This window comes from Schistocerca gregaria, chromosome 1 (assembly GCF_023897955.1).
Source record: "Schistocerca gregaria isolate iqSchGreg1 chromosome 1, iqSchGreg1.2, whole genome shotgun sequence".
In the NCBI taxonomy this organism is placed as follows: Eukaryota; Metazoa; Arthropoda; class Insecta; order Orthoptera; family Acrididae; genus Schistocerca; species Schistocerca gregaria.
In genome coordinates this window covers 1165164300-1165190503 of record NC_064920.1, presented here as the reverse complement: position 1 = coordinate 1165190503, position 26204 = coordinate 1165164300, and the positions used below count along the sequence as shown (strand labels likewise).

The following is a 26204-nucleotide window of genomic DNA, read 5'->3' as shown; positions in this document are numbered from 1 at the left end:
AATGTCGCTGTCATCTACACACTAGATCTGCATTGTTTGTTATTGTCAGATACTGAGTCAGTAAACAGTGGTATAAGTCCTGTCTTCGATTCCAGACACTGCTTACGTTCTAAATAAAAATCATCGGCCGTGGCGGCCGAAGGAGTCTAGCGTAAGACATCACTCTCATTCTGCTTGCGGCTATGTCAACGAGAGCTGAGGAACGGATAGAGCTAGAAGAAGAAATCGATGTTGATTTGGAAGAGGTAGGTGATTCAGTATTACAGTCACAGTTTTACTGAGTGTTGGAAGACTTGCGATCAAACCGAGCGAGGTGGCTCAGTGGCTAGCACACTGGATTCGCATTCGGGAGGACGACGGTTCAGTCCCTTGTCCGGCCATCCTGATTTAGGTTTTCCGTGATTTCCCTAAATCGCTCCACGCAAATTTCGGGATGGTTCCTTTGAAAGAGCACGGCCGACTTCCTCCTCGTCCTTCCCTAATCCGATGACACCGATGACCTCGCTGTCTGGTCTCTACCCCAAGCAACACAACAACCTGCGATCAAACAAGGCAGAAGGCTTAAATAACATACCTATGGAATTTCTAAAATCCTTAGGAGGAATGGCTATTCAATATAATGTGTAGAATCGCTGAGACTGGAGAAATTCCAACAGCCTTTTGGATAAATGACAGCCACACAACCCCAAAAATAGAAAGAGCAGATAAAATTCGAATAATGGAAAAATAATGATTCTTCCTAAGTGAAAATTAGTTTTCCTTTAGGAAAGTAAAAACACCAGACATAGTGGAAGCAGGACGTAAGGAAAAAAGAACACTTCCGTAGAATGTATCAACCTATAAAAAAAGTTCACAAGTGTAAATTGCTGCAAGGCGTTTAAGATTCTCAGAAACATTTGTGTAAACTATAGAAAATCCTGTAATATACTGTACGCATAGAAACAAAGAAGGAACAGTAGGAATGGCATACACAAGATTAATGTGCAGGGATTAAAAGTGTGAGGCAGGGAAATACTGTTCTATCTGTGTTTTTAAGATGGAATTACGAAATTAAAAGTTGGATACATTTCAGAGTGAAAAGATATTAATGGTAAGATTCAGTAACTACATTTCTGTCATCAGCGAAAGTGAAGAAGAATTACGGAATGTACTGAATAGAATGAACACACTACTAAACACAGAAAATGGATCGTAAATCCAAGAAACACGAAAAATGAAGAGCGGCAAAGCAAACTAGCTCATACAAAGAAGGCTTTTCTGACCAAAAGAACTCTACTGCTAGTGTCAAACACTGGTAGTACACACATCAAAAAAAGTTTTGCATTACCCCGGTATCCAGAACTACTGAATATAGACGTTGACTGTGGATACTGACACAGTTCCCTTGACTCTTCAAAGATGCCACTAAACCCGCCGAAAGTTGTAAGCAACCGTGTATGAGAAGCGCCTATCAGAAGGAGGGGTTCCGACAGCCGATCAGTTCCAGTCATTCCACAAGGAAAGAGGTACACGGCTCGTGCTGTACTTAGTTCAACCATGCCTGGACAGTCAATACCTCGGTTCGACCGCGTCCACATTTCTGCTTTGTGCCAGGAAGGGATGTCAACAAGGGAAGTATCCAGACGTCTCGGAGTGAACCAAAGCGATGTTGTTCGGAAATGGAGGAGTTACAGAGAGACAGGGGCTAACACTGCAGTGGATGACTGCTACCTACGCATTATGGCTCGGAGGAACCCTGATAGCAACGCCACCACGTTAAATAATGCTTTTCGTGCAGCCACAGGACGTCGTGTTACTATGCACAATATGCTACACGATGCGCCACTTCACTCCCGACGTCCATGGCGTGTTCCATCTTTGCAACCGCGCCACCATCCAGCGTGGTAGAGATGAGCCCAAGAACACGCCCAATGGACCGCTCAGTACAAGTTCAGGAATTCTTGGAGCCGAGAGGATGCAAAACATTTTAATGTGCGTAATTTGAGGACGAAATTTTGCTGATAGTTTTCGAGCAAGAAACCTTATGTAAGTAAAACGTCGCCTATTTAAAAATCCGAAAAGAAGAGAATCGAAGAGTCTGAGATGTAGCGCTATAGAAGGGCACTGAAATTTAAATATATTGATAAGAAATGAGGAGTTTCTCCGAGGAATTAGCAAAGGAATGAGCATTTTAGACACAGAGAAAAGGAGAAGGACAGAATGACGGGACGAGTTAAGACATAAGGGAATCTCTTCCATGGTATGCGAAGGTACAGGAAAAGGGTACAAACTGTAGGACAGGACAGGGATTGGGATATTTCAGACAAATAACAGAGGACGTAGGGTGCGCGTGAGATTATCTTTAGCCGGCCGGAGTGGCCGTGCGGTTCAAAGGCGCTACAGTCTGGAACCGAGCGACCGCTTGGTCGCAGGTTCTAATCCTGCCTCGAGCATGGATGTGTGTGATGTCCTTAGGTCAGTTAGGTTTAATTAGTGCTAAGTTCTAGGCGACTGATGATCTCAGACGTTAAGTCGCATAGTGCTCAGAGCCATTTGAACCAACCAGATTATCTTTCGTTGAACCATGTCGAACCAGTCAGAGCACTGATGACCTATAAAACAAAACAAAAGCAAAAAAAAAAAAAAAACAGAATTCCTGTTTTGCTTTTAGGAACGCTTCTTTATATGGCGATGAAAACAAACTGACATATGATATATAAACTATGGTTTTTCTCTCACACTTTAATACTGCTGTGAAATCGTACAGACACGTGATACGTCAAACCTATATCCAATCTCATATCTTTACTCGTTGTGGTATAAAAGTATATTGATGACGTTTCGTATTTCCTGTTCTGAGAAAGAGTACAGTTTTCAAATACACTTAAAGTTTCTACTGTCAGAACGTGAATTACGTTACATTTTATCTCAGTGAATGGTGTTTCTCTTTTCTGGCCGCTATTGTAGCAGTCAGGCGATACCTTGGAAGTTATTGGTATACTAGAAGGGAAGGTCGGGAGGCACCACTTCATCTGTGGTCGGCGAGCGGCGACAGGATGGAAAGAACTAAAAAAATGTCGATTAATACTTTTCGTGGCTTATATTCAAGGCAGTCTAAAAAGTTCTTTCAGATACATGGTCGTGCCCAGGCAAACACCATACTTTTTATACGTCTGTAAATTTCATATTAGCTCCTAAAAATACAAGAAGCGTTCAGTGCCAAAATAAAGACGGGAAGCAGTAATTAAGTGCAAAAAATATGAGATATACGTACCTCTATCCCCATCACCTCTGCTAAATTCTCGAAATTATTCCCGTAATCATGTTCTACATCGTAGACAGCGAAACTGTGTGCGAGGGTACTTTTGCTGTTTACAGCGTCGAATCTGTGTGCTGATGGGGTGCATATATGTTGTAACCTATGTAATAAGAAGCTATAAACATTCCGGGGTTTTGTATTAAATGAAAGTGAGTTACTTTTGGAGACGTGGAGACACTAAAAGCCTTCAAATTAGTTGTGTAATGACCCATCAGAGATTTGGAAAATAGATTTTAAACTACAAATTTCCTGCAGCAGTAATTCTGGCCTCCGACCGTAATTTAGTGGTTAAGGAACTGTAGATTAAACTGAAGAAATACGTAGTTAATGAAGGATATGGGACCTATATAAATGAGACAACCAGAGATTGTTGTGAGATTCAAATGGAACATCAGCAGTGATAGACTGAACCGGGGGAAACAAATAAGAATAGAAGACTGGGTAACTCTGAGGCATGAAATAATGAAGGCAGCAGACGATGAAATAGGTGCAAAGACAAGTGCCAGTAGGAACTCTTGGACAAGAGGCACAGACGTAAAATCACAGCAAATGAAGCAGGTAAAAGGAAAGAGGACGTCTAAAAGATGAGATTCACAGAAACTGCAAAATGGCTACGCAAATGAAGCTAAAGGAAAATGTATGTGTGACCACGGAAAATTAAAGAGACACTTGCGGTAAAGAGAAGCATCTATATGAAAATCAAGAGCACAGATGGCAAGCCAGCACTGAGCAATAAAGGAAAGCTGAGGAACTACGCAACGGAAATGAACTAGAAGACATGTTGTAGAATGAAAGAACAAGAAAATGTAGATGCTATGGGAGACATGATACTTCGACCAGCATTTGGAAGAGCATGAGAGACCTAAGTCGAAACCAGGAAGCTGGAATAGTGGACATTCGCTCAAAGTAATTCAGATTGTTGGTAGAACCAGACAAGACAAAACTATTCCATCCGGTGTGTGAGGTAAATGACACTTCAAGAAAAATGTAGTAATTCATTTTCCTAAAAAGTCAGATGCTGAGAGATGTCACTATTACAGAATTATCTGCTTGATACTTCGAGGGTTCAAAATATTGACACGGATTACCTAGAGAAAAGTATAGGATCTGGTAGACGCCGACCTCGGGGAAGATTATTTTCGGGTTTCATAGAAATCTAGGAAAAGGTGAGGCAGTACGTAGACGACCGATTGAAGAAAGATAAATCTACTTTCATATAGTATATGTACATTTGTAGAAAGCTTTCGACAATGATGATTAGACTACTCTCGTTGGAATTGTAAAGGCAGGAGCGATGAAATCTAGGAAGCGAAAGGTTATAACTTATACAGAAACCAAATTACAGTCATAAAAGACTAGGGGCATTAAACGAAACTGTAATGGAAAAACGTGTGTGGCATTATTGTAATCTATCCCCGATTGTATACAGTCTGTACATTGAGCAATTTATGCAAGAAAGCAAGACGAAATTTGGAAAGAGAGAAGAAATTACAAGCTCTGATAATTGCCGAAGGCATTGTAGTTCTGTCAGAGACGACAAAGGATTCTGAAGAGCGGTTGAACAGAATGGTTAACGTACTGAAAAGATGTTATCAGATGAGATTCAACTAAAGTGAAACAAAGGTAATGAAATCTAGTCGATGAGACACAAAAAGTGGTAGACGAGTTTTTAAATTTGGGCAGCAAAATAACTAGCAAGGTCTGAAATAGTGAGGGTGTAAAGAGCAGAGTGGCAAAAGGAGGAAACGATTTTCTGTCGACGAGAATTTTGTTAACATCGAACACAAATTTAATTGCTAGGAATTTTATGAAGTCATTTGTGTTACATGAAGAGTTCCATAAAGGATTAAAGATTCATCAGTAGTGCACTTTCTCTCAATTTACATCACTATTAGAATTAAGAGTACCACAGGAAGATGATTAGCCTTAACTTTTCAAAACCTTACTCTTCAACAGCATAGTACAGGCGCTGGCGTAACTGCTGGAATCAAGATGCATAAAATTCTTTGTTATTGTAGTCGATATTGTTTTGTATGGCGAACGACTATTGCCATACCAGCATACCAGCAGCACTTGAGCTTTAATACATTGATCCTTTGTGCTGTTATAATTAAATAATAAGCGTCTAATTTGTTGTACGATTACATGTCAGCAGCTGGAAGGAGGGAAGGTGAGACTCTGGATAGCCCAAATCAGGAGGCCGTTCGTTATGTAATGTCTCGAGGTGCCTGTTGGCGGTCAGTTCACTGTATGTCTAACGTTGAAATGCCTACGGCTGCGATGGATGGGCAAATTACGAGCGCTGTATGTCTATAAGCCGGCTACTGCTGTCAGCCAAGATGATGGAGGACTGTCGCCAACACCGCAGTTCCTGTTACAAGGGAACTAAGCTGTGTAGATCGTCTCACACACCTTCATTTGAAGATAAATGGTAGCCTTGAAAATCATTCTGTTGCTTCTGCAGTGGCGGATGTGTTACGCTGCCCTAGCTGTACGAGATGCTTGTAATCTATCAGTGATGCGTTGTTGGTAGGTGACCTAGTCTCTTTATTTTACACTAACCTCATATGCATTGGGTCGACACCATCTCTGGTCGGCAGCATGTTAACCAGCAAATTTGGCAGTATCGCGTTACAGTATTATGTGACGTACAGCAGAATAAAGCTTTGTGGAGATGTCATTGCTGACATATAGGTAAGAGAAAGATTGGTGAAAGGATAGATTACCCCTTCCCTTTTATCTTTTCTACTCATTGCTTAACATCGCTACGGTAAATGTAGAATATTCCAAGCGTATGTCGTAGCGCCACATTACGATTGATTCATCAACATTTAATTCACTGTATGTTTCTAACATAATACTGAAGAGAGAGTGAAAAAAATTGAATTGAATCTGTGGCATGATTAACAGAGGAGGAAAAGGCTCACAGTTACTACCAACAGGATAGAGCAGCTGCCCATATAGCCGGCCGAATATTGGAACACGTTTTTCACAATCTTGACGCCTGATGGAGTTGTTAGCAGCGGACGTTCTAGTTGCAGCCCTAGCTGGATAACCGGGTCAACTGATCTCTCAGTGTGCGATTACTTTGTGCGGGGAGCCCTCAAGTGTAAGGTGCATCGCAACATCCCTCAGAGTCTTCAGGGACTGCAGCAGAAAATTTAGAGTGAGATTGCAGCAGTTTCAACAGTCCAGCTTCGATCAGTCTCAGCCACTTGCTGACCAGGGCCGAAAACAATACATAAGAGATGGTCACTTTTAACATCTGCTACAATCAGATAAGTACTGAAAAAAAGGGAAAAAAAAACACGCAGCACGAAAGAATTATCCGATTGCAATGGATCCGCACGTACAGGCAAACAAATGATCACAATTTCTGATAAACTGGATTATTTATTCAAGAGAAAGAGCAACACAGATTGAGCAAGTCAATAACGCTTTGCTCCACGTCTGGCTTTATGCAAGTTCGGCTTGGCATTCAAAGAGTTTTTTGTGCCACCCTGAGGGATGTCGTGCAAACTGTGGCCAAATGGCACGTTGGATCGTCAAAATCACGAGCTCGTTGGAGGGCTCCAAGTGTACTCCACTGCCGAGAAATCCGGCGATATTACTGGCTATGGTACGGTTTGTCAAGCACGAAGATAAGCAAGAAAAACTGTCACCGTGTGCAGGGAGGCATTATCTTGCTGAAATGAAAGCCATGAAGGGCAACAAAATGAGGAGTAGAACGTCGTCGTCATATCGATTTGCTGCAAGAATGCCCAGACGACAATCAAAGGTTCTCTCGCCCCTCCTCCCGCCCATTGGTTTTTACTGGACGGGGTATTGCAGTGGTTAGTACACTGGACTCGTATTCGCGAGGACTGCGGTTCAAACCAACGTCTGGCCATCCTGATTTAGGGTTTCCGTGATTTCCCTACGTCGCTGTTGGTAAATGCCGCGATGGTTCCTTCAAAAGGGCACGGTCGCTTTCCTTCTCGATTCTTCCCTAATCCAAGCCTGTGCTCCGTCTCTAATGACCTCTCTGAGATGTTACACTCTAATCCCCTCCTCCTCCGCTGGTTGTCATTCGCAGGACCCGTACGTCACAGCGGTACGTCGACAGTGCCCTACGCCCCTTTTTGTTGCCATTCATGACAAGCCATCCCGGACTTACATTTGAGCAAGATAACACCCGCCCGCACACAGCTAGTGTTTCTGGTGCTGGTCTTCGTGCTTGCCGAACGCTACCTTGGCCGCAAAGGTCGCCGGATCTATTACGAGTTGAAAACCTTTTGAACATAATGGGCATGGCTCTCCAACTAGCTCTTCACTTTGATGATCTAACGCTACAATTGGACAAATTCCAGTTCGATATCCCTCAGAAAAAAACTCCAACAACTATATCATTCAAAGCCAAGCCGAATAACTGCTTTCGTAAGTACCACAGGTGGACAAAAGCGTTATTGGCTCACTCACTTACTGAAGCTCTTTTTCTTGGATAAATCATCAAATTTTTCGGAAGTTGTATAAATTTGTATGTCTGCACATGTACATCACATCTATCGACTTCCGTCCCACTCGGATTACTCCTTCGTTGTGCGCTTTTTTATCTTAGAGCGTGTAATGGTTAAACAATGGATAAACCACAAGTCTGAGGGTCCGTGGTCGTTTTATACCAGATGCGCGAGCTACATGATCGCTTCATTTCATTTTCGACGCTGCCATAGGTGTCGCAGTCGTTCGGTGGTAGGGCCAGCTTAAGTTCGAAGCGACACAAGCCGTTGCATGGAGCGCGAAGCTGATAGGCGTAAGACTTTTCTGCAATTAGTAGAGGCGTCTTGGATCAGCGGCGTGAGAGGTTCCCCCCAAGTTAATTGTTTTTATACAGTGCGAATCACAGTTAATAGCGAAAACTGACAGGGGTGAAAGTTTATGTGGGAGAAGGACGGGAATGGGGGTTTTGAGGTAGGGGCGGAGGATCCAGATACGAACTCGGTTGTGAGGAAATAATGTTCTCGAACCGGCCCTGTTCGACATTGAACCCGTCAGGTTTTATGGATTTATTTTAGCTTATGTTTTCTACAATTCCTGCCGGCCGCTGTGACCGAGTGGTTCTAGGCACTCCAGTCCGGAACCGCGTTGCTACTACTGTCACAGGTACGAATCCTGCCTCGGGCATTGATGTGTGTGATGACCTTAGGCTAGTTAGGTTTAAGTAATTCCAAGTCTAGGGGACTGATGACCGCATATGTCAAGTCCCAGAGTTGTTAGAGCCATTTGAACCATTCTACAATTCCAAGAATGTTTATCTACGAGTCGTAAGGGAAGACGTCTTTCATTGACCTGTAATTTTCATTTTAGTACAAGATTTTACTTATATTCAGGCTAATATTTCAATTTCTCGGTTTAGACCGTAATATTGCTACGCAAACTCTTCGCAAAAACACCTGAATTACACTTTTAGCAAAACGGGTTTCCACGCTACTCCAATTACACTTCGTAACCAGCACACGCTTGCGCCTACTTTGTTACGATGGTGTATCAGGTAAAATAAATACTGCACGAGAAACACGCACAGAACATAAGCTATCCTTCGTGTGCTCAGTCGCTGCTAACCATTTTTAGTCTCGTAGTTATTAGAGATACAAATCTGACGGTATTTCGTTACACAAGAAGGATCGAGCGATAAGCAAATAGATGTTTTCACGTTAAAACCTTCATGTTCATATCTTTAAGACCGCACCATGATCACTGGCAGCCGTGTCGCCCTCTGCCAACGGTGCCATTTAGATGTGATGTGGAGGGAAATGTGGTCAACACACCGCGCGCCCAGCCGTTTACAGCTTTCCGAATCCTAGAGTGGCGATTTCTCACTCAAGGATCTCCTCAGTTGTCGTAACGACGATGAATTCTCGAACCCCCTCCGTCCTATTCACTCCTCTGAAGAAAAAAATCAGTGGCAGTTCTTTGACTTGAATCGGGGTTTTCCAAAACCTTGTCTGGCACGCTGGCCTCTTAGCTACGTAAGAGGAGAATGTCGTAAATAACTGCTTTGAACTTCACCTTATATGTTTATGTTCCGTCCTTTTGTTATGTGATGACTGTGCACTTGTAATATCATGTGAGAAGGTAACCACTAGAAAACGCGTATGGGCCTGACATAAAGATTAATAGCAATGCGTAAGTATTTGTCAAAGCTCAGCACATTCCTTGAAACGTTCCTGTAGTTGAAAGTGAAGCTACATTAACATATATTTTGTGCGTCGACGCCGCTCCCAGTTAAATCTTCCCGATTTATCAGGTGTAACCAGAAAATAGTAACGACGACGAATTTCCTAGTACTGAAATCTAGCCAAACACAGATTTTATTGAGCTGGGGAAAACGAAAAAGTTGGTATTGTAAGCAAACATCCGTTTATTTGATGTGGCTAGATAGATCTGCCATAAATGAGAATTAATTCCATAAATGAGAATTAATTAGGTGAACAGAAGGCTATCAAGGTGGGCTGTGAATACCGGAACGAAGGTCACTAAAAAGAGCCTGTAGACGTGCGGGGATCTTATTTTTTTATTTTTTTTTACAACTTGGATTCGTACATGCATTTATTTATGTGGTGAGCCTTGGCTTAAACTGACTTATTCCTTAGTCACGGGTGCTTCCACTATTAAACTGTGTATTTTGTGATTATAAGGAGTTTACTTGTTCTGATAACAGACTGCCGTTCAGGTGCACATGTAATCACAGTACCTTACCACTCTCCAAACAGCTCTCTACCGCTTCAATAATGACCATGACTTGCACGGCTAAATGATTTGTTGACATTTCATTTTTACAATGTTTTCATTGCATTCACATTTACAGTAATTTCATCGGAATTCCATTTTTTGCAACATTTTCATTGACTATTAAATAAAGTATACTTGGTACATAGTTGTTTTACAACTTTCCGTATTTGCTCAGACTATTCGTATTTACATAAATGATTTACTGTGTAGATAAAACAGTGCTTGAAGAACAGTCTTATACGCTGCAGAGCCAAAGAAACTGGAACACCTGCCTAATGCCGTGTAGGGTCCCCGGCAGCACGACGGACTGCCGCAACACGACGTGGCAAGGACTGTACCAATGTCTGAAGTAGTGCTCGAGGGAACTGACACCATGAATACTGCAGTGCTGTCCATAAATCCGAAAGAGTAACAGAGGATGGAGATCTCTTGCACGTTGCAAGGCATCTCAGATATGCTCCATAATGTTCATGTCTGGGGAGTTTGGTGGCCAGTGGAAGTGTTTAAACTCAGAAGAGTGTTCCTGGAGCCACTCGGTAGAAATTATGGTCGTCTGGGGTAGTACCTCGTCCTGCTGGAATTGTCCAAGTCTGTTGGAACACACAATGGACATGAATGGACGGAGGTTATACGTACCCGTACACGTCCATCTGCTCGATACAATTCGAAACGAGACTCGTCCGAACAGGCAACATGTTTCCAGTTTTGAACAGTCCAAAGTCGGTGTTGACGGGCCCTGGCGAGGTGCAAAGCTTCGTGTCGTGTACACATCGAGGGTATACGAGTGCGCCTTTGGTTCCGAAATGTCACATCGATGATGTTTCGTTGAATGTTTCTCCCGCTGATGCTTGTTGATGGCACAGCACTGAAATCTGAAGCAATTTTCGGAAGGGTTCCACTTGTGTCACGCAGAACGGTTCTCTTCAGTCGTCGTTGGTGCCGTTGTTGCAGGAACTTTTTCCGGCCGCAGTGATGTCAGAGATTTGAAGTTCTGCCGAATACCTGATATTCATGGTACACTCGTGAAACTGTTGTAAGGTAAAATCCCCACTTGATCACTACCTCAAAGATGCTGTGTCCCATAGCTCGTGTGCCGACTATAACACCACGTTCAAACTCACGTAAATCTTCATAATCTTGCATTGCAGCAGCAGTGACCATCTAACAACTACGCCAGACACTCTTTGTCTTATATAGGCGTTGCCGAAAGCAACGCCCTTTTCTCACTGTTGACATATACCAGTTTCTTTGGCGCTTTAGTTTCACGTAACGGGTCTCTTCCCTAAATTCAGTTACTTTAAAAACGTGGTTGTAAATTAAGAACATCTCAACCATTACAGTAATGTGCTGTCGTGTGACTTACTGCCAAAAGCTTTCGTAAGTAACTATGTGCTTTAGCATAATTTAAAAAAAAGTGTTGGGTCATAAAAAAATTTCCTTATTTGCCGAAATATTGTGTCACTTTATCACTGGCTTGAAATTTTAAGAGCTCCTTCGACAATCCGTAAAATTTCCACTGTTTGACGTAAAAGAAACTAAATTACATACTATTTTTTTTAAGCCATCAAATGAAGTTTCCAGTTATACTTCTCTTAAATTTAGTCGTTCTCTGAGTTTTATATGCTTCTTCAGTAGCACTTTATCTGCTTGTCGTTTGTCATACTGTGCTTTCAGGTTTTTAAACGTGGAAAATAATAACTGTGGGCATCATAAACACATACACTAGGAACTTAACGAATGACATTCCATCATAATATTAGAATAATAATTGTACTGCATAAAAAATAAAAATTATCGATATCAGTATGATAAGAGCATAGAGAAAGTTAAGTTATAATTTTCCATGTCATACTGATGCCTCAATAATAGCACTGACTTGGTCGACGGCTCGTGGTCTTGACGTAGTGTTCTCGCCTCCCGCGCACGGGGTCCCGGGTTCGATTCCCCGCGTCAGGGATTTGCTCTGCCTCGAGATGACTGGGTGTTGTGTGTCTTTCATCATCATTTCATCCTCGTTCACTCGCAAGTCGCCCTAGTGGCGTTAAAGAACTTGTGGAGCGGCGGCCGAAATGCCCTGCGAGGGGTCTCCCAGCCACCAATGCCATACGCTCATTAACATTAGCACTGACTTGGAAATTATCGAAAGGTCGCTTTCTGTGTAGGGGTCGTAAGATTTCATTTTTTTATTTGTAAATAAAGTGCAAACGTTGGTGTTGACTTGGACAGAAAGCCCTTCTGGCCATTGTTCTGTGACGTACGTTTTTCTTCTACATCAGTTGAGCAGAGGTAACTGGCTCTAGTCGGATAGCAGTTATCTCGTTTCATTATTGTTAGCTCTTTGTGTTTTAAAGGATACCTGTAATTACTGAAATTCAAACTACTTTCTTACATTTATCTTACGAACAATTACAATAAACTAAATGAGGCTTTAAAAACATTAAAAACATAAGACATATGGTAGTTATACTAATCTCCCTGCAAACATGAAACATTTGTTATTTTATCGTTTCGATTTGTCCAAGTGAATGCTGAAGACATTTCAGGCATACTTACTTTATATTTTGTTACACATACATATTGCAGATGAACTAAATATGTTACTAATAACAGAAGTTACAGAACAGCTGACACTGCGGACACAAATAGCACACAGGGTTCTTGACACATTGTGATTACAAAAAACATGACTACGAATTGGTGTCAGCTGACGCTCACTGGCTTCTTGGCCACCCTATGAAACTTTAACTCGTTCGGTACTCACCGTGTTCCAACATCGCAGCACCAGAGACCCAGCATGGAGCCATGAGGGTAGGGGGGAGGGGGGGGGATGTGGGAGGGTCCTTTGCCTGGAGAGCCACTTTGGTGCCATCTGATGAACCTAGTCATCTGCAACGCTGTCATTGGATACTGCTGACGCTGTAAATATTTCTTCAGTATGTCAGTAATCTGCCTAAGAGTAAGGGAAGCGTTATCACTGACGAGTATGGTCAATACTAAACCCTATATCAAGGCTAAAGAATTTCAGTTGTTAGTTTACATTGAGCCACAAGGTGAGTTCACCTTCTTGCGTTTTGGCTCCTGCCAGGGCAGACTTTGCGGTGGATGAACGAGCTGCCATCACACGGGAGGCGCAAGTTTAATCCCGGTCGTGCTTGCGCAGCCAGCCTGTGGCCAGGCGACGCGTCCGCTATTTATGGACGCAATTAGCTGCTCCCGTAAGGAAAAGGGGGGGGGGGGGGACGAGGTGAGCATCCACGACAGCCCCGTAGTTTTCCGATAAAAATTACAAGTTTGCGGTGCTGGTGCGACGGCGACACCGGTGTCGAGTGCGTAGTATTAATGCGGCGGGTCGTGTGTCGTCTTAATGAAGGGTATTAACTTCAGTACACCCCTGTTATGTAGTTTACCTTTAGAGTTCTGGTTGCAAGAGAGGCCTCAACACGCAGCGCTGCCAGAAATATAGCTATGACAAGTTGCTAACCAAGAAAGATTTGTTGGAAGGAGGCATTTTATTACAGGTTGCCTCTTAACCGCTTTTCTCTGTCTGATTGAATCTTCCTAAAACTGTCCACAAAAATTTCGCAAATATAATTACCAAACAGAGTAATTCCTAATTTGCGTACTGTGCAAAACTCTGACTGTACAGAATTATACAAAGACTTAACATGATTTGCTCAACACTATCTACAAACTTTAGGCTTCACCTGTAACTGTGCCGAAACGGTGGTGTTCCCTACAAAAGTATACACAACAGGTGAAGCAACTTGAAGAGTTTTCATTCACTGTGAATCCCATCAGTTCTTAAGAAGGTTCTTAATAAAATCGCGGTTGATAACTCTTAAATAGTAGCAATATTTTGTGTTATTCTGCTATCCTAAGCTTTTCAGTGAAAATATGTTATGGCGTAATTTATTTATGTCTTGAATGGCTGTGAATACATGGGATGTCATTATCTCCCGCATGTCATTAGATTCATCATTAACTATCTGCCTGTCTAATTGTTCTCGTAAACTGTACAATCATTTAAGTAACCGATATTTAAAACATTCCTGGTGTATAGATTCTCGTAATAAATTTTGTAAGCACTGCCGAATCATCGTAACTTATTGCAATGATATTTCGTCGCACAGTCATGTAGTAATCTTCAATCTTCACATACACCTGCAAACGGTAGAAGACTCCGTGACAATATATTATAGAAGTTGCTGATGTCTGGCAATTCCCTCGAAATTTCATATCATATTTAAAGATTCCTTCGAAATGCCCAATTTTGTCTCTGTTGTTAGTTACACTCTCAACTGTCATCTTAAGTAATATCTACTCCGCACAGGTTACTGCTTTGTCCTAGTCATACATTTTTTTTATGTGTCTTTCTTACAGAAATTCTATCATATATGTACATTCCATAGTATACATTTCTGAACAGTTTTATTCTTCACATTATATCAAAGTTCTATTATCCCATTGTTCGAAACTCTCACATTCTCTTTTATAATTACATCGTTCTATTTAAAACTTTCTTTTTCGATATATTAAGTAACTGGCACTCTACCAGGAAATAAAAATATGCCTAAGAATACATAACGGGAATGGTTTCATTGTGCAACACTTTGACATAAGAAGAGACCTGAACGTCCTACTCTGGTTGGCGAAAAATGGACGTCATCGCGCATGTACCTAATATTGATTTTACGGTGACGAATAAATTAAAGTTCTACAAATGGTGTTTATATTTCAGACAGACGTTCAGTTGGTGGATTAATCGACGAGAAGAGGAAAACTGCTCAACGCTGTTCCAAGCATGATTTGTTAAACATCGATTACAGAACATTACACCTTGATTCTCAACGCAAATAATTCATTTCATTCCTCTGTAGCCGTACAAATGGCGTACCAACACCATACCACTTTTAGAAAGCCAAATTGATAAAATGAATTGTTTGTATTAAAAGTGGAGTTTGGACGTCCATCAGATTATGCACAAAGTGGAAAAGCATCAATTCTATGCGTATTAATCTGAATTGTTATGCAGAAAGATGAAAGCGAAGGCTAAATGTCGCCTCTAGGATAAGATTCCACAAAAGGCCCTTGCGGGAGAAAATGTAGAGCTCACTTTACAACCTCGGGAGTCACCTCTGAGATAACGAACGGAGCCACGCTTACCGAATTTTAATGGTTCTATCCGACCTCTAGACAGAGGATGGGAGCACACCACTGCAGAAGCTGCGATGCGAACAACTTATCGGCATGCGCTCGTGAATTCTAATTAGAAGGGATTGTGTGCCATATTAGTCCCGGCGTTACAAATTTTATTGCTGTGATTATTAACTGAACTGGCCATTCCTAAATGACCCCTTATGACCACAAGCAAGTTCCGAGAAAAATCCAAAACCGTGTTTTTATAGTGAAGATGTCAGTCCCAGAACAGCTACTTTTTATATCAGTTGTGAAGATGACAGATTTCATAGAACAACAAAGTTAATTATATGCATTAAATGGGGAAAATTAGTAAGCTTCCATTATCTTCGATATAACGGCCTTCTGACAATCACTCCAGAAAAGTTCTTCTCTTCGCTTCTAATATTTAAGTTTTATCTTTTTAAAAACAGACGCAGGTACCAGGATGTTAGAAGAACATTTATTGTTTACCATTTGTTTATCGATGCGTGTACGACTGGCATGTACTTCACAACTGGGATGCAAAATGAATAAGTTTTTGTCTACGACAATAGTAGTTTCTTTAGAGACCATATTTATGTTCGAGTACATCTGTACATAACTAACAAAACTGTATAATATCTGTCACTGCAGTGTTTGTTGCCCTCTTCGAGATTAAGCTATGAGTCATACTTTCTACCGGAGATTCGTTCATTACCTCCGTAAACCTATAATATACTCCACGTTCTCATATGGACTGTAATACTGATGTTCTTAGCCAGGACGAATTCTTGCCTAAATGCTCTAGGAGAAGGGGCATTTCAGAAGTGAATGAAAATAATGTCTTCTTGTGTCAACACCAAGTGCCAGAGATATACTTTTTGGCAAAACATGATGTATATATCTCTGGACAACTATGAACAACAATGAAACACTTTCAAGGAAATCTGTGAGAAAGTATCATGCAGAAAAGAGATTCGAGGCCAATGTGAAAATTCCACAGCCTGGTAGTGAATGCTGCAATACTTATAGATGGCCTCCTTTCTGATCGGTAATTGTTTTCGATTGTTTATCCAGTGTGCAAATTCCACCTCTAACTGCCATTCTGCAAATCCTACAAAATACGTTTCCACAGTTACTATAAACTCTTAATTCCACTTTCCAGTCTACATTTTCTTTGAATCAGTTACATACTTGTTGAATTTGGGGAATAAGACAGATGTTACGAAAGTAGGTACTTCATACCCTTTATGTTTCCCGCTGCCAAAGCTAATTTATAAGCAGGAGTATAGTTAATTTTCTTTCGCAGTTTTTGCTTATTCCCATGCACTTTTCTCCATGTTTGTCCATGCCATCTGCTTACTAGTAATTAGTTGCTATTTTACCCCTTTGTAGGTATTTATTATTAATAACTCTTTTGCGTCCCAGAAAACACTGGCTATAAACTTTTCGCTTCTTATGGTTCAGCATCACTGGTTGAAATCTATTGCTTTCTCCACTTTCTCGTTTCTGTTATGAACTGGTCTCATCCACAGCCTCAAATAAGCCACAAATTCAGGAAGATTGCCTTTAAAACTTCCGGAATTTTGCTGAGAAATTAGATTTTGCTTCTGTATTCGATCAGCAATTAATGCCGGTCACGAAGCAAAAGACTTGCTCGTAATCAGTTCTTTCATCTGCGGTTGCATTGTGGGGAACGTCTGGATGCGGAGCACCAGACATCGTACAAACCTTCACCTACCTAAGTGGTATTATCATAGGTAATTAACCGTGCTAAACAAAAATCTGTATGACAACGGGTAAACAATGTGACTCGATGTCTGGACTGGTAAGTATCAAATATGGAATCCTAATTTTCCTGTTTCAATGCTCAGTGTTTTTCTTTTTCTTGTCGCTTCGTTAAACTTTGGGAACGATTGATCACTGCCAAGTTTCATCATGGAGTGTCACCATGGTTCAGAGTTCTCGTAGAACTGTAGATCTCTTATAGCTGCTGGGTAAGTTACTTCCAAAGCCGGTTGAAGCCAATGAGTTACCACCTCTAATAGGACAATAGCTGCTTTAGAGAACGAGGTAACAATCAACATCGGCATTCGGAAAACTGCATTACAACTGTAAATTCCGCAGAACCAATTGACGCCTGCTTTAAATCATTTCAGAGAATGTTTTAACATGACGTAACAGAACGTAGTTTATATAAACTCCTGTTCAGAATTATAACAAAGAGATTTGTTGTTGATCTCATAGTGCATACCGTTCATAAGTCTTTATTCAAAAGGTTAAACAGATTAATCTAAGTTCAGTTTCCTGACTGTTACATATACAGCTGTGGCATAATTTAGGTACATCATGGTGGGAGCTGAAGAAAACCATCAAGTGAGCTACTATATGCGAGGAGCAGTATTTACGAAACAGTAAGTATCAGAAATATCACAGTCGAAGCAGGTTATCAGAACACCTCCATTTATTTAGTATGAAGAAATAAAAACTTGTTTGGAAATACATAGGTTATTTTCCTTCGTTCCAAATCCATGCTCCCTAAATAAAATGATGATAATTGTTTGTCGTGCATACCGATGCCGTTCCAAATCCATCGTCCCTAAATCAAATGATGATAATTGTTTATCGTGCATGCCGATGCCGTTAACTTTCAAATCAATTTTTGTTTTGATAATAGTATCATGCATTTATGCATTTCAGCGACCACATCAACCTAGCTCAATGAATATGCACTAAAAGAGAAATTTACAGTGTATCACACGACGTTGAGTTTGGCTTTGAAAGACAAAGGCATTAGAGAGTCTGTTCTGACGTTGCGACAGGTACTGGTGGCAACACTTACGGAAAATCAAAAACTAGACATTTACTTTCCTGTTCCACACGCAAATTGAGCAATGGAAAACATTATTTTCTAGAAGCCTCCGTATGAACGCTAATTTCTCTGACCTTGTCTTGTCTTCGCGTTTCTCACTCTAAATATAGGCTGAAGAAAGTGAAATCGCTTTGCAGTCAGCCGTAAATGCCAATACCATAAATTATCTCAGTACTGATTCCCGAAAAATTTGTCGTCTACCCTCCATGGATCCACGTTTGAGTACTACCAAATTGTTTTGTCTTGTGGCTTCGGTTTTACATATCTTGTGGAATGAATGACCATGAGAGCAGTTTTTTTTTGACAATGATTTTATATCAGCTGGTCGACCTCATGTATCGTTATATCCAAATGGTTTATAAATGTTAAGCTACATTCAGATCCTATGATGGCACCTTTGTGTGTTGAAACCGGTTATCCAGTAAATAGTATTCAAGCGATCTTGGCTTTTGAATTATTTCTATAAAAAGTGTCTTAAAACTTCGGATAATAACGTCGATGTTGCTAGAGGGAATTGCATAGGGTAATAACTGCAGGTGAAGACGAAGATTGGAATATATAAAAAAATTAAGGTCTTTAGGTTCAAATGCTACTTTGAGAAAAAGAGGTTGGTACGTGGGGATGAGGGGGAGGGCTGGTGGATGTGTTCTGAATGCAACCATCATACGCATGATTAAAACGAGCACATAGTATGGTAGAGTGTCACTAATTTAAAATGACGTAGCCTATAACTGTAATACACAGTCACCTGCGTCATAGCTGTGATTTTTGCACTTAGAACGGCTAGGCTAAGTAGCGTGATCTGTGTAATACAGTACACTTTCTTTTGTCAGAGAATCTGGATGGCCAAACAGACAACAAATGGAGCTTGAATACGGCCTATGCCAGATGTTATGCAATAGCGCGTAAATAAGCCAAAGGTCAGGAGTGGAGGAGGTCATGGAGTCATTTAGGAAACTGAGGCTGACCTTCCACCAGACTTCGAAGGAAATGAGAGAATATTAACATGTAATAGAAGCATTAAACCATAGGCTGGCGGTTATATAATTAAAAACACAGTTCATATACTCGTATATTGTGATAAAATATTTCTATTCTTGGTATTCGTACTAGATATGGAGGAGTAGATTCAAAATATTTAGGCGCATTAACGATTTTTGTTTCTGAGGTAGGTGATTAAAAAAATCATTTTACAAATTACCATGACAGTTTTCTTACTACTTCACCGTCTATCCTAATAACGTGGAAACCAGATTTGCTTTTCAAAACTGCTGTTCTACTTTCAGTTACTGTTAAATTCACTATGTACTCTGCTTGTTTTAAACTAATTAGCAAATAGTAAAATCTTTTGCGATCACTGTAGTGCAACCAGTGACGAAACAACTGTGCCAATGACAGACCCGTTCTGTTTCAGCGATGACGGACGGCCCGCGTTTCGTCGAGCCAATCTCCAACGTGACGGTCGCCCTCGGAAGGGATGCCTCGCTGTCCTGCGTTGTTGACAACCTCGGACAGTTCAAGGTCAGTAGACGACACTGTTAACTCGCGTCACGTCGTAAGGCGCCTCTGCGCAAAGAGAGAGAGAGAGAGAGAGAGAGAGAGAGAGAATTGTGGAGTGAACAGGGTTTGCAGACACCTTCCGTGTTGCCAGTCGCCTGAAACTGTTATTACGGTCGGTCTGTCCCATGGATTTCGTCACGGGCTGCCCGTGTCTGTTGCTTTAATTACCCATATGTTTTCTTTTTCTTTCTAGCAATACGCTAACGTCGGTCTTCTTATATTTTTACAAAAAAAGTCAAAGAGTTTTGGAAACATAACTCCTCTTTCAAGGAATGCATTAATGTTTTTGGACGCTACATCTGCTTGAGTATATCAGCTTTATTTGGGCTCGAGACTTCTGCATTGATAAAAAAATTCTCCATTTTCACTTACACCTCAAATTATTTCTTGTGTTCATAAAATTGTTTCGACATGAAAGTACGACGACCACGCTCTCTTGGGGAGAGCAGTTATCACCAGCCAGCTGTATTCACTGCAAGGTGGATCTAAATCTCATTGGCTACCGTTAGTTGGTACAGCTACAGTGTGTTAGCTCACTGCCACGGTGTGAGGAGCTACGCAGGGGGAAAGGCTCTGTCTGCCTACTGCTGTACAGGCATCTTAAACTGTGCTTCCGTCTTCCACGAAATTAGAAGTCATACACAGGCGTAAAAATCGCTTGAATATTGTTCGTAATCGAAACTAAAGTCACCTGTAGCAGTGACATGTTAAAATAAACTGTAAATGTCGTTATTAAGTAACCTTGTTACAACAAAAGGAAACAGTGCGAAATAGAATGAGGCACAACAGAGTAACACAGCGAACGGCAATGGCTACCAAACAGAATACTGTTACCTAGGGAACGCTGGCTACAATCAAAAGCACATGACTGCCAGCCGAAGCCACCCGGTTGCTACCGATACAGCACGACAGAACTAAGTGCCCGTGTTACTGTCAGTACACCGTAGGTGCACTGTCTCATTCAGACGTGAGAGGCACTATCGATGAAGCGATATCCTACTCGCCGCAACATAATTATGACGCAGTGGCACGTGAGTTGCTAGATTAACTTGAGATCACAGCTATTAGTAATAAAGTACACTACTGGCCATTAAAATTGCTACACCAAAGAAATGCACATGTAAATGGGTATTCGTTGGACAGATATATTATACTAGAACTGACATGTGATTAAATTTTCACGCAATTTGGGTGCACAGATCCTGAGATATCAGTACCCAGAACAACCACATCTGGCCTAATAACGGCCTTGATACGCCTGGGCATTGGGTCAATCACAGCTTGGATGGCGTGTACAGGTAGGTACAGCTGCTCATACAGCTTCAACACGATACCACAGTTCATAAAGAGTAGTGACTGGCGTATTGTGACGAGCCAGTTGACCAGACGTTTTCAATTGGTGAGAGATCTGGAGAATGTGCTGGCTAAGGCAGCAGTCGAACATTTTATGTATCCTGAAAGGCCCGTACAGGACCTGCAACATGCGGTCGTCTGAAATGTAGTTTCCCACAGGGATCAAATGAAGGGTAGAGCCACGGTTCGTAACACATCTGAAATGTAACGTCCACTGTTCAAAGTGCCGTCAGTGCGAACGAGAGGTGACCGAGACGTGTAACCAATGGCACCCCATACCATCACGCACGGTGATACGCCAGTATGGCGATGACCAATACACGCTTCCAATGTGCGTTAACCGTGATGTCGCTAAACACGGATGCGACCATCATGATGCCGTAAACAGAACCGGGATTCATCCGAAAAAACGACGTTTTGCCATTCGTTTACCCAGGTTCGTCGTTGAGTACACCATCGCAGACGCTCCTGTCTGTGAAGCAGCGTCAAGGGTAACCGCAGCCGTGGCATCCGAGCGGATAGTCCATGCTGCTGCAAACGTAGTCGAACTGTTCGTGCAGATGGTTGTTGTCTTGCAAATGTCCCCATCTGTTGACTCAGGGATCGAGACGTGGCTGCACGATCCGTTACAGCCATGCGGATAAGATGCCTGTCGTCTCGACTGCTAGTGATACGATGCCGTAAGAATCGAGCACGGCGTTCCTTATTACCCTCCTGAATCGACCGATTCCATAGTCTGCCAGCAGTCATTGAATGTCCACCAACGCGAGCAGCTATGTCGCGGTACGATAAACCGCAATCGTTATAGACTACAACCCGGCCTTTATCAAAGTCGGAAACGTGATGGTACGCATTTCACTCCCTACACGAGGCATCACAACAACGTTTCACCAGGCAACGCCTGTCAACTGCTGTTTGTGTGTGAGGAATCGGTTGGAATCTTTCCCAATGTCAGCACGTTGTAGGAGTCGCCACCGGCGCCAACCTTGTGTCAATGCTCTGAAAAGCTAATCATTTGCATATTACAGCATCTTCTTTCTGTCGGTTAAATTTCGCGTCAGTAGCACTTCATCTTCGTGGTGGTGTACCAATTTTAATAGCCAGTAGTGTAAGCACATAATAGTTTCGGTCTTTACCTGTGAAGCGGAGAAAACAAAAAACCGTTTTCTAATCCACAGGAATGTACAAAATTAATGCTTAATTTCGCGTTGTCCCTCAGTAGTCTTAGAAATAAGCTGGGGAAAATACTTAACTGGTGTCTGTCACTTTTCACTTCGTTCGCCTCTGGCAGTACTTCTTCATGCAAGAAATATCGAGTCTCACTGTGTTAGGGAGCCTTCATTAAATTATAGATCAAACCAAAGGTCCCCAGGAGCTACCTAAGCCTGTTTAAAACGGCATCTGCGAGGTTCTTCTGATAAGACATGGTGGTGTTCGAACCCAGCCTTCGGGTTGAAGACGGCCTTACCGTTTCTTCCTAGGTAATCGAGACATATCACTAAGGGAATGAATACTAGATAGACCAAGGAAGTTCTCTGCTGGATTCCCATTCAGAGAGAGAGAGAGAGAGAGAGAGAGAGAGAGAGAGAGGGAGAGAGAGAGAGAGACACAGAGAGAGAGAGAGAGAGAGAGAGAGAGAGAGAGAGAAATGACAATCTAATTGAATCTGGATACATGGCATCAGAAACTATTATATGTATAGTAAGCTACACGTATGCCCGTATGTGTACCTGATAATAACTAGAATAGAAATGTCTCTGTTAGATGCAGAGGAGGGAGCGGGTAGGTGGAAAGAGTGCACTGAGGTCCTCTGTGAGGGGAAGGACTTGGCTCATGTCGTGATAGAAGAGGATACAGTGGTGGACAGGGATAAGATGGGGATTCAGTATAAGAATCAGAATTTAGAAGAGCTCTGGAAGAGTTGAAGTCAAATAAGGCGGAGGGAGCGGGTAGGTGGAAAGAGTGCACTGAGGTCCTATGTGAGGGGAAGGACTTGGCTCATGTCGTGATAGAAGAGGATAAAGTAGTCGACAGGAATAAGATGGGGTTTCAGTATAAGAATCAGAATTTAGAAGAGCTGTGGAAGACTTGAAGTCCAATAAGGCAGTAAGGATAGAAAACATTCCATCTGAATTTCTACAATCATTGAGGAAGTGGCCATAGGACAACTATTCATGTTATGTATATAATGTATGATGCTGCTATATACCATCAGACTTTCGGAAAATCATCATCCACCCAAAAATGGCTCTGAGCACTATGGGACTTAATTGCTGAGGTCATCATTCCCCTAGAACTTAGAACTACTTAAACCTAAGTAACCTAAGGACACCACACACATCCATGCCCGAGACAGGATTCGAACCTGTGGCCGTAACGGTCTCGCAGTTACAGACTGTTGTGCCTAGAACCGCTCGGCCATCCCGGCCGGCCCATCATCCACGCAATTCAAAAGACACCAAGACCGACAAGTGCGGGAATTATCTCACAATCAGCGTAACAGCTGACGCATAGACGTTACTGACCACAATAATATGCAGAAGAATGGAAAAGCAAATTGAGGATCTGTGAAATGACGACTAGTTTTGCTTTAGAAAGGCTAAGGCGCCAGAGGAAGTTCTATTTTCGGCTCTGATGGAAGCAAGACTGAATTAAAATCAAGAAACGTTCATGGGATTTGTCGACCAGAAAAATCGTTCGACAATGTCGAATTATGAAAGGTGTTCACAGTTCTGAGAAAAATATGGGTTAAATACAAGGAGAGACGGGTAATATACAATATGTGTAAGGCCCAAGAGAGAATTGATAGACCAAGAACTAAGTGCTACAACACATGGAAGTAATCTACCACCCCTCTTCTTAAACCTGTGCATCGAAGAAGTAATGACGTTAATAAAAGAAATGTTTAAGCGCTGGATCAGAATTCAAGGTGAAGGGCTATCAATAACAAGTTTCGCTGATGACGTTGCTATCTTTAGTGAAAATCAGAAAGAATTACAAGAGGTGTTGAATGGAATGAACAGCCTAATAAGTACAAAATGTGGATTGAGAGTAAATCGAAGAAAGACGAAAGTAATGAAAAGTAGCAGAAATCAGAACAACGAGAAACTTAGAATTTGGGTCGATGGTCACGAAGCCGAAGAAGTGAAGGAATTCTGCTACCTAGACAACAAAATAACCAACGACGGAGTTAGCAAGGAGAACATCGAAAGCAGACTAGCACTGGCAAAAAGCGCTTTCTTCGTCAACGGAAGCCTACATGTATCAAACATATGCCTTAGTTTGAGGATGATATTTCTAGGTATATGCGTTTAGAGCATAGAGTTGTTTGATAGCGAAACATAGCTGTAGGAAAACCGGAACACACGAGAATTGAAGACATGGCGCTACAGAAGAATGTTAAAATTATGTGGTCTGATAAGGTAAGGAATGAGGATGTTCTCCCCAGAACTGGAGAGGAAAGGAATATATGGAAAACACTGTCAAGAAGAAGGGACGGGATGATAGGACATGCTTTAAGACATCAGGGGAATATTAATGGTTCTAGAGGGAGCTCTAAATGGTGACAACTATAGAGGAAGACAGAGATTGGAATACGTCCAGCACACAATTGAGGCTGTAGGTTGGAACCACTCCTCTGAGACGGAAAGCTTGGCACAGGAGTGGAATTCTTAGTGGGCGAAGTGAATCCAGTCAAAAACCATTTTCTTCCCCCCTCCCCCCAAAGAAACAGTGAATCCAGTCAAAAATCTTTTGCTTCCCCCCTCCCCCCAAAGAAACAAAGAGAGAGAGGGAGATTAGAGAAGTGTATAGAGAACAATTAATGCTTGTGAAGTATATTACTAAATGTTTAAAACTGTCACCCAGTCAGAGATGTACGCTGCCCAACTGAAGGCTTGTATAGACAAAAAAAAACTGATCTTCCGTCATGCAATTGATGACCAAATCTAAAAATTTAATATCTGTTATTATATGATCTCTAAGAGTTATAATTTGAGTTAAAAATTTACAGATGTCAGATATTGCAATTATGAACATTACATATGTCTTGCCGCAGTACAATCCAGAACTCATAAATTATCCAGACGATATTCATCCAGTTTCTGAGAATGAAGAACGCTCAGATTTAAACCTGTTCGAAACTTTTCTGACATCCCTCACAAAATAATGAAACGAAAAATGCTTTAAAAATGGTTCAAATGGCTCTGAGCTCTATGGTACTTAACATCGGAGGTCATCAGTCTCCTAGAACTTATAACTACTTAAACCTAACTAACCTAAGGATATCACACCCGTCCATGCCCGAGGCAGGATTCGAACCTGCTACCGTAGCGGTTCCAGAGTGAAGCGCCTTGAATCGCTCGGCCACACCGGCCGGCGAAAAATGCTTATGCTCACTCCATTTTCGCTTTCCATGCAATAAATACTTCAGTATCAGCCATGACGTTTTAGTTTGTCACTTCTTTCGTACCACGCCTATTCGCAAGACATTTTGCAGACAGTACCCACATATACCACTACATATCTGCAAAATCATAACATTTTACGAGGAATAATCCAGGAGATATGGCGTCATAAACGTTGAGATCAGTGGAAAACTAGTTTTTCCTGAAACGGAGCGCAAATCACCTAGTTATCTTTTGTAGTGTCTGCTGATAAGATCACTTAGTTAATTATAATAAACTTTAATCATAATCTCATACCTTTTCAAAAATATTTTCTCCTTTACAGCCCCACAAAATAATGAAAGGTCTTTTACTGGATTGTCGTTCTACGTCAACAGCGGTATAGGTTTTACATGTTTCACGTCAAATGTTTAACATGTTAACTCATTTGTAATGTAATCAGACACTTGAAGCTCTTCTTTGTATGAGAGTTGGATTTTTTAATGAATCTATGGTGAAGCGGTCACTTTTTGGTAGAGTCTTGGTATGCAGAGGATGACTTACGTAGCTAAGCCGACGCTGCTCAGCGCCTGCAGACAGTAGTGTATTGTGGGTGGCCTAGACGCAGGGGTGAGCTAATGGGTTTCACCGGCGCTGCGGCCCCCTAGCGTCATCCGCTGCTCCCAGGCGACGCGTCACCCTGTTTGCTGATAGCACCCAATGTTTGCCGACGCACGCCGTAGCCAGTAACGTGCTGTTCACACGTGGCCCGCGTTGCACCTCGTGAGATGGCGTGCTACGCTATGTGGGA

General features: G+C 41.8%; 1 protein-coding gene across 2 annotated transcripts in view; it reads left to right on the top strand.

Moving 5' to 3' along the window:
* LOC126284182 (lachesin-like) overlaps window positions 1–26204 on the top strand; it is a 1090923-nt gene that overhangs the window by 787209 nt on the left and 277510 nt on the right. For both annotated transcript variants that reach the window (XM_049982939.1, XM_049982929.1), the window contains exon 2: window positions 19510–19616. In XM_049982939.1, the coding sequence (XP_049838896.1) occupies window positions 19510–19616 (107 nt within the window). The remainder of the gene's footprint in view (window positions 1–19509; window positions 19617–26204) is intronic.